Source organism: Euphorbia lathyris, chromosome 1 (genome assembly GCF_963576675.1).
Source record: "Euphorbia lathyris chromosome 1, ddEupLath1.1, whole genome shotgun sequence".
Lineage (NCBI taxonomy): Eukaryota > Viridiplantae > Streptophyta > Magnoliopsida > Malpighiales > Euphorbiaceae > Euphorbia > Euphorbia lathyris.
Genome location: NC_088910.1, coordinates 70,520,389 through 70,534,061, shown reverse-complemented (window position 1 = coordinate 70,534,061; position 13,673 = coordinate 70,520,389). Strand labels below are relative to the sequence as shown.

General features: G+C 34.5%; 1 protein-coding gene and 1 pseudogene across 1 annotated transcript; both read left to right on the top strand.

Moving 5' to 3' along the window:
• The first annotated feature begins 2,010 nt into the window (after positions 1–2,010).
• On the top strand, positions 2,011–10,614 carry LOC136201354 (lysine-specific demethylase JMJ18). The gene is made up of 11 exons (XM_065992008.1): positions 2,011–2,632; positions 3,380–3,451; positions 5,369–5,446; positions 5,557–6,057; positions 6,154–6,378; positions 6,545–6,706; positions 8,024–8,389; positions 8,523–9,513; positions 9,622–9,725; positions 9,894–10,088; positions 10,173–10,614. The coding sequence occupies exons 1-11, from the start codon at positions 2,591–2,593 to the stop codon at positions 10,248–10,250; spliced, it is 2,814 nt and encodes a 937-aa protein (XP_065848080.1). The 5' UTR covers positions 2,011–2,590; the 3' UTR covers positions 10,251–10,614.
• A 1,162-nt stretch (positions 10,615–11,776) lies between these two features.
• Positions 11,777–12,366, top strand: LOC136218365 (dehydration-responsive element-binding protein 1A-like; annotated as a pseudogene).
• Positions 12,367–13,673: the final 1,307 nt, after the last annotated feature.

Sequence of the window (13,673 nt, the reverse complement as noted above, 5' to 3'; positions counted from 1 at the left end):
ATGGAAAGGGAGTTTTATCTGTAATATATTAACTTTAGTTATATTATTATATTTATTTGTAAAAAGATTATTTTATCTGTAATATATCTAAGAGATCTACATAATTTAAATTAATCCCTAAAATCTCTCTAATTCTCTGCATATCTATATCTAAAAGTTATACATAATTTAAATTAATCCCTAAAATATCTCTAATTCCCTGCATATCTATATCTAAAAGTTCTACATAATTAAAATTACTCCCTAAAATCTCTCTAACTCTCTGCATATCTATATTCTATATATAATATAAAATAGTAACGATGGAGCTGAGGTGTCACTTCCTCATTTTTTACTGATAAAAAATATAATATAAAATATAATATATTAACTTTAGTTATATTATTATATTTATTTATAAAAAGATTATTTTATCCTTACTATATCTAAGAGTTCTACAGAATTTAAATTAATCCCTAAAATCTCTCTAATGAGCTGAGGTGTCACTTCCTCCTTTTTTACTGATAAAAAATATAATATATTAACTTTAGTTATATTATTATATTTATTTATAAAAAGATTATTTTATCTGTACTATATCTAAGAGATCTACATAATTTAAATTAATCCCTAAAATCTCTCTAATTCTCTGCATATCTATATCTAAAAGTTATATATAATTTAAATTAATCCATAAAATATCTCTAATTCCCTGCATATCTATATCTAAAAGTTCTACATAATTTAAATTAATCCCTCAAATCTCTCTATTTCTTTGCATATCTATATATAGGTGTCTTCTATGGTTACTTTGTTTTCCTCACCATTGGATGATGGTGGACTTTAACAAAGTAAGTTCATCCAATGATGGTAAAAACAAAGTAAAGCCTACTTTGTCAAAAACAAAGTAAGCATAGTCTAACCCCTATATATAATATAAAACAGTAACGATGGAGCTGAGGTGTCACTTCCTCCTTTTTTTATATCATTAATTGTAATTATTAATTATATTTTTGTTAATATTTATATATTAAGATGAATCCGTGCATCGCACGGGTCAAAAACTAGTTTAGTTACTAATTTTATTCAGTTTGGTTCCTAAAATATGACATATTTCGGTTCGGTTAATAACCAAACATTTAGATTAAAATGTAGTGTTTTTTGAAAGTAAAAGAGTAGAAAAAAAATATTTGAATTAAAAACCAATCCAATCTAATTCTTTCAATTTAGTATTTAATGAGTTGAGTTGGTTTTAATAACCAATCTAAAAATTGTTTATTTTAACGGCTTGAGTTGAATTGTTTTAACGCCTGAGTTGAATTGTAACTCAAACACTACAAATTAATGGGTTAGATGCACCATTAGTCACTGAACTTACATGGTTGTCTCAAAATGGTCACTCATCTTCAATTTGTCTCAATAAAATCACTCAACTTTGAGTTTTGTCTTAATTAGACCACTCTGACGATTTCAGTGATTAAAAAGCATTGAAATAATGATGTAGGTGACATGTGAGTATGAGTCAACTCAGATCTCTAACCGAAACGACACATGACATCCACGTGTCGCATACATGGATGTCATATGTCGTTTCGGTCAGATATTTGAGTTGACTCATGGAGACGTGTCACGTGTGTCATCATTCCGATGATTTTTAATCACTGAAATCGGCTGAGTGACTAATTGAGATAAAACTCAAAATTAAGTTATTTTATTGAAATAAATTGAAGTTGAGTGACCATTTTAAAACAACAAATTGCTTGTAAAACCTTAGTGAAAGATAGGGCGCGTGTACAGCAACAAAGAGATGGGAAAGTAGGTACGTTAAAAAAAAAAGTGCGTTAGGGTGCACATATTTTATTTGGAGTTGGACCCCACATTCTCTCTCTTTTATAACGACCTTTTTCTCTCTCCTAGATCTAACAAACCCCCCGTCCTTTAAAATAAATAAAATAAATGTTGTCTAAAAATAAAACCTAACTAATTTCATATATTAATTAAAAAGAGAAAGTAGATTACAATACGAGGACAAGGACACTTACATAGTTAGTGTTCCACTTCCACTCTACCTCTTCTCCAATCTCAGATCCTATCAACTAGCTAGGTTTTCTTTTTCTTTTTTTATTAAAAAAACAATTTATTAAAAAGAAAATTCTTCTCTCTTCTTTTTTGATGAATTTTATATTTTTGTTTCGGATCAATTTCTTCTTGTCCTTCTAATCATTTTAGTAAGTCAATAAAAAAAAAGTTTTGAATTGGTCTTTTTGACTTTCATAAAATTTATGATTGGAAATTTAGGGCTCGATTAATATATAAGTATGCACATTTTAATATTATCCTTTTCTTTTTGCCCCATTTTTATGTTAATCAATTCCCTTTTCAATTAGGAAAGAACCAATTGGGCTTCAGAATTTTCTATTTATATTTAAATTATGATATGATTTCGTGGGGTTAGGTTTATGTTGTTGCATTAAAATTGGAGAAACAAATAAAATTGCAGTTTTTTTTTTTTTTGGAAGTTGGGATTGCTTTCGCCATTTAGGGATCGGTTTTTGTTATAGTTTTCTTCTTGCAGGTTAACAAAAAATTGTTTCTTTCTCTGAACAACCCAATGAAACAGTTTAAATCGGATCCAGAATCCGTCATCAAGGAGGTCAGTTTGCTTATTGTTGTTCAAATTTGGAATTTCGGTGGTATCTTTTGCGTTGTAAAATCAGTTTTCCTTGTATGGTTAATGTTGATGTTTGTGATCAGCATGTTAATAATGAAATTCATGTTTAGGGTAAAAATTGGGTGTTTATGGTTTAGACGAAGATGTGAAATTACATTTATATAATTGATTAGAGTTTGAAGTTACTGTCTTTACTAGAGAATAGTTAGGGTTTCAGATCATGACATTGGTCATATGCTGGATGTTTATGCCTTACCGATCTAACAAGACCTGTAACATAACTGATACAATGGTTGAAATTACTTTACAGTAGTTAAAATATGACACAATGGTTGAAATTACTTTAACCTAGTTAAAATACGAAGCAAAGTGAAGGAGAACCTTGACAACTGCTGAGAGAATTGTTGTATGCCACTGTACATGGCTTACCGTTTGCAATTCTCAAGAGTGTGTTTGAATTTTATAGCGTGTGTTATGTAGTATTGTATATACTTTTCCCCTTTCAAATGCAAAGTACAATAGAATTCTTAGATGCTAGGGTTCGTGGTATACAGTTTTCCATAGTCAAGCAAATATCTGAATAGAAGGTGCATGTTTGTGACATGCAATATTTTTTTTCATTATCAACAGAATTGTTCAATGCTATGGTACATGGAAAACTCTTTGCTATTGTCAACTATTTGTTTAACTTCATAATGTATATTAAGTAAATACATGACATCTTTGCAGGATTATGCGTTTAAACATTCCCCAAAAAGTAGCAGCACACATGAGGCCCCTGGGAGTCCACGAAACCGAGAGGTACGATAATGTTGATGAAGTTAGTTGTGTCTATTTAGTGAGATTATCAACAGTGTGCTGTGAAGGAAGTTTATAAATTTTAACCCCTTCACTAATCATAAAGAAATTTAAGAGTGTTAAGAATGATGAAATTTAGAGTATTACAAATTGGTTGTATGTATCTCTAGTAGAATGTTAGATGTTATGAAATTTAATCAGTTCGTATCATGAATGATACTCCCTCCATTCTTTTTTATATATCGTTTAAGGTTTTTCATCAAGGCCAATGCAATATTAATTAGACTATCAAAATGACTAATTTACCTTTAATACTTCCTCCTAAATCTCTGCTTTCTATGTAAAAATTCACTTTCCTTTTAATTTTTATGGCTTAAATAGGATTATTTGCATTAATACTAAAACCTCTTACCATAAATAAGGGCAAATTTGAGAAAAATATTGCCAAAAGTGCATTGGTAATACAAAACGACATATAAAAATGAACAAATTGAAAAACCTTAAACAACATATAATAGAAAACGGAGGGAGTAAACTTTATGGAAATGATACACAACAACAACAACAACAAAGCCTTAGTCCCGAAATGATTCGGGGTCGGCTAACATGAACCATCATATAAAACCGTGAAATCAAGTCGTGTCAGCGACACAAATTCGCTCTCTCCACTCCGTCCTATCCACTACCATATTTTCCTCAATTCCCAGTAAACTCATATCACTCTCGATCACTCTCCTCCAAGTTTGCTTAGGTCTTCCCCTACCCCTCACCACTACATCCCTTTGTCACTCTTCGGTTCTCTTAACCGGCGCATCAAGCGCTCTACGTCTCACATGGCCAAACCACCTTAGTCGGTTTTCTCTCATTTTATTCTCAATAGATGTGACCCCTACTTTTGTCCTAATTATTTCATTAGGACAAAATCATTTCTCGTATGACCACACATCCATCTCAACATACGCATCTCCGCCACCGACATCTTATGGATGTGGCAGTGTTTTACTGCCCAACACTCTATACCATATAACAATGCTGGTCTAATTGCCGTCCGGTAGAATTTTCCCTGGTCACAAAGGAAACCCGTAGCACTCTTCCACTTCGACCAACCAGCTTTAATCCTATGAGCAACATCTCCATCTACTTCTCCATCCGTTTGGATAATAGATCATAAATACCGAAAGCAATCCGAAGCCTGAACAACTCTCCCATCTAGGGTGATTATCCCTGCCTCCCTACTCCTATGGCCGCTAAACTTACACTCCAAATATTCTGTCTTACTTCGGTTCAACTTAAAGCCTCTAGATTCTAGAGTTTGTCTCCATAGTTCCAACTTCCTCTCCACTCCTTCTTTCATCTCATCAACCAACACAATATCATCTGCAAACAAACAGCATGCACCATGGTATACCATCTTGAAGTGAACTTGTTAGTTCATCCATAACGATGGCAAAAAGAAATGTGCTTAGTGCGGAACCTTGATGCACTCCAATCGTAATAGGAAACTCTTCAGTCTTCCCAACACTAGTACGTACACTCGTGCATGCTCCCTCATACATATCTTTTATGATGTCAATATATTTCCGCGAAATGCCTTTCCTTATCAAGGCCCACCAAAGTACTTCCCTTGGTACTTTATGGAAATGATATTTCCATAAAAAGTTTGACTGCCCAAATGTACAAAATATTTAGTTAAAAACTTAGACTTATGATTTGCACATTTGAACTACTCAAGATACCCCAAGACTAGTTTTAGGCTTTTCATGCCACTTACTACTGATTTCGTCATGCTTACTATCCTATTAGAAGCATTTTGGTCAAACAATGCATGGGTTACACAGGTTTTAAGTTGCTAAGTGATATTCAAGGCCTCTTTAGGTTACCGTGGTTATTTTGTGATTTGTTTTGTTATTAGTATTTCAGGTAACAGCTAGGTGGGATCCAACTGAATCTTGCCGACCTACCATCAATGAAGCACCAGTATTTTATCCCACTGTTGAGGTAATTCTTTTGTCAAAACTTAGATATCAAGTGCTGCAATGATGTGCTCTTTTAGCTGTTTAACCCCTTTTCCTTGTTGATAATACACTGCATTCTTTCCATTGACTTAGGAATTTGAAGATACACTTGGTTACCTATCAAAGATACATGCAAAAGCGCAGTCATTTGGCATATGTCGAATTGTCCCACCAACATCATGGAGGCCACCTTGCCGTCTTAAGGACAAAAATATTTGGCAACATGCTAAATTTTCTACACGAATTCAGCAAATTGACTTGCTTCAAAACAGGGAGCCCATGGCAAAAAAATTTCAAAGCCGGAAGCGGAAAAGGAGAAAACAATCAAAAATTGGAGCATCCAGAAGGCATGTCAGTTCTCTTTCAGAAGCAAATGAAGCGCCTGAGACTGACGAAAAATTTGGGTTTCATTCAGGATCAGACTTCACACTTGAAGAATTTCAGGAATATGCTGATCATTTTAAAGAGTCTTATTTTGGAATTTTGGAGGATGTTCAGGCCAGTGGCCTTAGAGACCAGAAAGTGATACCTTCTGTGGACAATATTGAGGGTGAATACTGGCGGATCATTGAGCAACCAACAGATGAGGTGGAGGTATGGATAAATGTATCTCAGTAACTTTGGTTTATTTCTTTATTTTTTATGGTTATGTTGTACTGTATCTGATGTTTGTATCTTATCATATTGCAGGTCTACTATGGTGCTGATTTGGAAACGGGAACTTTTGGAAGTGGATTTCCTAAGGCTTCATCCACTGGAATTAAAGATCAATTAAATCAGTATATCGAGTCCGGTTGGAACTTGAACAACTTCCCACGTCTATCAGGTTCTGTGCTATGTTTTGAAGAAAGTGATATCTCAGGAGTTGTAGTTCCATGGCTGTATATTGGAATGTGCTTCTCATCATTTTGTTGGGTAGGTCCTTATATTACTATTTTCAATTTGTAAGAAATAGAACGTATATAGATTTTTGGTTGTGTCTGTTTTTATGAACCATGAATTGGATTTTCATTCCATGGAATTGCAAAGCCACTAACTAGTTTACTGATTCCTTCTTCCTTTCAAATTGATTTTGGAACAGCATGTTGAGGACCATCACCTATATTCCTTAAACTATTTGCATTGGGGTGATCCAAAGGTATGGTACGGAGTACCAGGAAACCATGCTTCCAATTTGGAACGTGCAATGCGAAAGCATCTGCCTGATCTGTTTAAGGAACAGCCTCATTTACTCAATGAACTGGTGAGCAAATGATTACTTCAATATTTTTGTTATGCTTTGATCCATAGTTGTTAGAATCGTACGAGTCGCACTTGTACGATTCGATTCATGAAGAATTCGAGTCGTATCTATGGTACGACTCGGAAGCTTCATGAATCGGCCGAGTCACCACCGATTCGGCCGATTCACCGAGTCACCCGATTCAGTCCATTCAGGCCATCATTTAAAAAAATATTCAATTTTTAACAACTAAAAAACGTACATCAGAAGGAGTTTCGAAGAAGATGACTATTCACTTTACAAAAACAAAAAAAACGTACAGAAGTTATGAAATACAATTAGTTTCAATTAGATGACTCTTCACTTTACAAATTCCAAAACATCCCCTCTTCTTTTCTATTTATTTGTTATTATCTTCTTCTGCTCTCTATTCTTTCTATTTTCTATGTTCGGTCTGTCTCTACTTTCTTTCATAACTCGATATAATTTATAATTAAATATTAAAATTGCATTTTTGGACTAATATTTAAAGTTAAATATGGTTAATATTTAAAGTTAAACATGGTAAATATTTAAAGTTAAATATGGTTAAGATTTAAAGTTAAACATGGTAAATATTTTATTTTTTTATAGCATTTTGAATTTGATTCGAATCTTACAATTCGATTCATGAGTCCCGATTCGCAAAATGAGATTTCGAGTCACGAGTCGAATCTCGATTTAACAACTATGCTTTGATCTAAGAAGAACTCATCCATCTGATTATGGTGTTACCCTAATTTGCATCTAAAAAAGTTTCAGATTATGGTGCATCATCATGGGTTGGAATGGAAGGATTGGAGAAATTTCCACTACTTTAGTTAATTGAACTAGAAGTTAGTTTATCTTAGTTAGATATCATTACATCTTTGCGTTTGTGTCTTTTGAGGAATAGAGTTGACAGTTTCTGATCATTATTGAAACTAGTAAGTTATGGGTATATGATCTATGGTTGAACTTTGAAGAGTATAGAGAAAGGAATAAAGGAAAAATAAGAAATTTATTTGATTAGTATAATAAACTATGCAAATAAATGCACCTGCTAGGCTGCTACAGTTTGGAGTTCAGAAGGTCTTAATATAATTTCTTCGACAATATGAGTTGGTTGGTTTACATCTGATTCCAGCAATACCATGATTTGGTGGGTGGTTTTGATTGAAACTGTGTGTCCGACTTTATGAATCTGTTGATTGTCACCAGTCCATATAAAAGTCCTATGTTAAAAAATTATTAAGTCTCTTCACTGTTATTTCCTCTGTTTTTTTTTTTGGATCTCACATGTTTGACCTTCTTGGGCAGGTAACTCAACTATCTCCTTCAGTTCTAAAAGATGAAGGTGTACCAGTGTACCGAGTTGTGCAAAACTCTGGAGAGTTCGTTCTCACCTTTCCTAGGGCGTACCACTCTGGCTTTAATTGTGGATTCAACTGTGCGGAAGCAGTGAATGTGGCCCCCGTTGATTGGTTATCACATGGGCAAAATGCAGTTGAGCTTTACAGTAAGCAACGTCGCAAGACATCAATATCTCATGACAAGCTATTACTGGGATCAGCTCAGAAAGCAGTTGAGGCCCTTTGGGAGCTACTCCTTGGGAAAGAAACTCCAGGAAATTTAAGATGGAAAAATGTCTGTGGGAAGGATGGACTGCTTACCCAAACTATTAAGGTACCTCTCTATTTTTCTTCAAAGATTCATAACACCTTTTTGTATCTGCACATGCACAGTATGCACTGCGTGTCAAATTTTATTTGACGAGTGTTTTGGACACTAAAATTTATAAGATGAATAATTTTAACAGACAAGGGTACAGATGGAAGAGGAAAGACTGCAGAATGTTCCTTCAAATATAAGATTGCAAAAGATAGAAAAAGATTCAGATGTGTATAGTGAACGAGAATGTAGCTTGTGCTTCTACGACTTGTACATATCCGCTGCCAGCTGCAAGTGCTCTTCTGAAAAATTTGTATGCCTTAAACATTTAAGGCATCTAAAACATTCTTCCTCATGCAAAACAGACGACAGATACGTCCTCATCTGTTACACGCTGGATGAATTGAACACACTAGTTGAAGCATTAGAGGGAAAATTAGATGCTATAAAAGTTTGGGCTTCCAAGGAGTTGATTTTGGATGGTAAAAATGACATTGAAGAGTGTAATCTGGATCAAAGTCTATCGGGTTCCTCAAGAACAGATATATCAGTTATCAATTTACCTTCTTGCTCAAATAGTCAAGTTTCTTCAGAAGTTAACCAATCCAGTAACCATGACAATGTCTCTAAGGGTGACGCTGTGGTCCTGAAGAACGAAGCTAAGATGAAGCAAGAGTCTCACTTAGACCTGAACACTGATTTTATGTCGGTTGATCATGAAAATGCATCTGGCAGCTCTGGTAACCAAGTTATCTCAGATGTGGACACCAATTTTTCAGTGGGTAATCAAGATAATGTCATCAAAACTGATGCAGCAAAGGAACCAGATATTTTAATTGTTGGTTCTGACTGCAAATCAACAAAATTGCATGAATTTTCTGTAAAAGATTGCTCTTCATATCCTATGAATTCTTGCTCATTTCATAAGAAGTTGTTTGGGGTTGATCTTCCAATATCAAGATCACATTCTGTTTTGTCATCAGAAAGCTTCTTTAAGCCAAAAACAGTAAAAATCTCAAGTGCTAAAACTGACCAAGATAACCAGGCAAAAAATCTAGGTTCATTTGTTGAACCTGTAAATTTCGGGTCTGCTGGGTTTGGAAAAGTTTGGGGCAATAGGCAGGCCATATTCCCAAAAGGTACACTTTGTAATTTTTTCTTTTTATAACACTTCCTAATTTACTTTCTTGTTTATATGGAGAAGTTCAGCAAATCTTTTTGTTTTCCTTTTTGGCATAACCTTTCAGGGTTTAGAAGCAGAGTTAAATTCTTGAGTGTGCTTGATCCCAGAAAAAGCTGTAGCTACATTTCAGAAATAGTGGATGCTGGGTTCCTTGGTCCTCTTTTTAAGGTATGTTTTTCCTTGTAAACATGGTGATGGTGTGGCCCTGTTGAGGTTCTTACTAGAGAAATTGGTGATTTCTCAGCTTTTGGTTTGAGTCTATTTTAATGGGAAATATTCCTCCTTGTATGAATTGAACTTTGTTTTTTTAGCTCAATGGTGTTGCATGGAATGCAGGTATATGTGGAAGAATGCCCAAGTGAAAAATTTGTAAACGTTTCAGCAGAGAAATGCTGGGAAATGGTGTTGCAACGAGTGAATGGGGAAATCGAAAGGCGGAAGAATGTAGGAGAAAGGGGGCTGCCTGCTACACCTCTTGAGAGAATAAATGGACTTGCTATGTTTGGGTTTCTTTCTTTACCCATTGTTGAGGTATGCCCAACTTTATTAAATACTTGAGAGAATCCAATTGAAATAGAGAATGTGTTTGATATGTTTGTTTCTAAATTCATTCAGGCAATTGAGGCTCTTGATCCGAATCATCAATGTGTGGAGTACTGGAATAATAAGAATGCAAATATGAGGCAGAAATGAAGGAAACAGGCACAGGCACAGGCACAAAGATATAGATAGTTGATTGATATTTGATTAGGTCCAACCCATTCTTTCTCATTAATTCTTTTCCCATTCAATTTAGTTATTAGGCCCTAAGCTTCTTGACTAACTGCCCCATTACATGCATTGCATACACTAACTAGCAAGGTAAAGGATATCTTTGTACAGTAGCAATTTTATAAATAACAAAATCGTTTTTCTACTTTTATTTATGTAAATAAGGGATAACATTCGATTGCAACATTAGATTTTCTGAATAACTATGTCCATAAAGTAAATCAGTTTTGTGTATTTTGACGGATTGTTTATAATTCTTTTAATAACATAGTAAATAGTTTAGGTATGATTAACTTGTATCTAGCAGATTTAAATAAGTATTTTAGATACAATTGATATGTCTGATGTTTGAAAGGCTCGATATGACCATGGTTGTCAAAACCGGACTGATCCAAGAACCGGAAAAAACAAAGGGTCCAATCGGGGTTCACCTGGAATTAAAAAAATCTTGTGAAAATATACATGTATTCTTATTTAACCTTAGTAAAATATTAGCAAAATCAATACTAATAAAAATATTTTTTTAATATCAATAATTAATAAATGCAATATGATATAAAAATAATGTATATATAACTGAAAAATATAAATATATAGTTTTTATCTTAAATAATAATAATTATTAATATTAACATTATTTTTTAAAAAATATTGATATTTTTAAAATGTAAATATAATAAAATAGTAGAGTGTATAATACAATTTAAATTGTTTTAAATTTTATTTTGTACAAAAATAAAATTCAATATATATAAAGTATAAAATAAATTTTATAGAAATATAAGCCAAAAAATGAAAAACTGAAACTAAATAATTTATTACTAGTGCTTAATTAGGATAACAGGGGTTTAATTGTGCCTTTAAAAAAATAAGAGAAAAGTACAAAAATAAACCTTGCGGTTACACCTGTTTTCGATTACAAGCTTGTGGTTTCAAAATTTACAAAATAGTACATTGAGGTTCATTCCGTTAGCAAACACATACCAAATTGACTAACGGTGTTAAAAGTCAAAAGGAAAAGAGTTAATTTGGTCCTTATATTTATTTATTTTATAAATTAAACCCTCCTATTATCTAATTATCACAAAAAAATCCCAAAATTAAAATTAAAAATCAAATACACCTTCTTCTCCATCTCTCTAGTTTTTTTTCTCTCTTTTTTCTCTCTCTAAACATACAAAATCAAATACATTTAAATTAATTTACTACCCTCCTTTCAAACAATTTCATCTCTTTCTTCTTATATTTCACATTAATGGTAGTCTCTTCTCCCGATGCTATTAACTATGCGCACAAAGAAAACAAGAGCTGTCTTCTACCGTTGATCTTTCTCTCTCTCGACAGTTCAATTGTGTCCGAATTGATAGTTAGAGCATGCGAAGATTATGGTTTTTTTAAGGTTAAATCGAAAAAGCCTAAATCTTCACACTTTTTTGCTACTTAATTTCATGGATTTCTTGATCAGCATACAAGATTCACTTCTACTTTCTGCCAGCAGTAATACCACCACCGGTTCTTCCGGCGGAGGAGTTTTCACCTCCAATGAAGATATGCCTTTTGCTTTTAATAGCCCGAAGAAGAAAGCCGAGAGGAAAATATTCAAGGAGACTCGACATGAGGAATAATTAAGAGAAATGGAAATAAATGGGTTTGCGAGCTCAGAGAACCAAATAAGAATTTTGCTAAGCTTGAAATGGCAGCCAGAGCTCATGATGTTCCAGCATTAGCTTTCAGAGGCAAGTCTGCTTGCCTTAATTTTGTTGATTCCGCTTGGAAATTGCCAGCTTACAGTGATGCTTTAGAAATCAGAAGGGTTGCCGGCAAGGCAACAGAGCTTTTCCGGCTAGAAGAATTTGGCGGATGTTATCGGAATGACATTGAGGAATGGTCAAGCGAAGATAAAAGTGAAGAATTAATATATAATTGCCTGAATTTTGAAGAAAGTGTTGTATTTATTGATGAGGACAAGCTACTTGAAATGCTGAGATTGTTTGCAGATATGGCAGAAGGTCTTCTGCTTGTTGAATGTATAGTTTGATATACGGGAATATTATGGAGATAGAGAGAGATAAGTAATAACACAATAATGATTTGAATCACCTTAATGATTATGGCTCAGAGGCCTTGTATTTATAGTGAGCCAATAGTAGTTTGTATAGGAATACAATACACAAGTATAAACGTATTGAAACTCTACCTAGCTAGGGTTATAGACAAATTGAAACTCTAACTAGATAAGAATCTATTTACAGAGATAATAGGAACATTATCTCTAACACACCCTCTCAAGCCGATGGCGAGCACGAACAAAGAGGCGAGAGCGTAGCATCGTGAAGCGAGCCGGAGCTAGCGGCTTGGTGAGTATGTCTGCAACCTGATCATCGGTTGGAATGAATCTGACACTGAGAAATCCTCTGTGAACTTGTTCATGAACAAAATGATAATCTAGCTCAATGTGCTTCGTACGAGCATGAAAAACTGGATTTGAAGTGAGATAGATTGCTCCAACATTATCACACCATAACTGAACCGGGGTAGGTAAAGGAAAGCCCAGATCCGAGAGAAGTGATTTGAACCATAGGAGTTCTGCCATGGCATTTGCCACTGCCTTGTATTCACTTTCTATGGAGGATCTGGCTATTGTGGGTTGCTTGCGGGTCTGCCACGATACAATGCTGGATCCAAGGTAGACACAGAAGGCACCCATGGATCATCGATCATCAGGACACCCTCCCCAATCACTATCTGAGTAACAATGGATGTGCTCTATGGGTTTGATGGACATGACTATCCCAAAGTCTGATGTGCCCTGAATGTAACGTAAGACCCTCTTGACTCCTTTCCAGTGCTCATCAGCCGGACAGTGCAGGAACTGACATAATTTGTTAACTGCAAATGCAATGTCAGGATGAGTGAATGTTAAGTATTGAAGTGCTCCCACAATGCTTCGATATTCATCTCCAGAGGTTAAGCTGATGCCTAGCTCTTTTGAAAGTGTTGGCGTGGTGGCCATGGGGGTTAGTGTAGGTTTGGAGTCAATCATCTTCACTCTGTCTAGGATGTCAGCCACATACTTGGCCTGACACATGTGAATGCCATCCTTCTCATATCTTATCTCAATTCCGAGAAAGTATTCTGCCTTGCCAAGATTGTGAATGGGAAACTCATGTTCAATGGCTACAATTGTGTTGGTGATGTGTGCATGGTGGTTACCTGTTATGAGTATATCATCAACATAGCACAAAATGTAAGTCTTTTCAGTGTCGGTGCATCTGATAAACAGAGAATTGTCAGCCTGTGACATCTTGTACCCAAGTGAGAGGAGGAATGTTCGAAGGCGTGTGA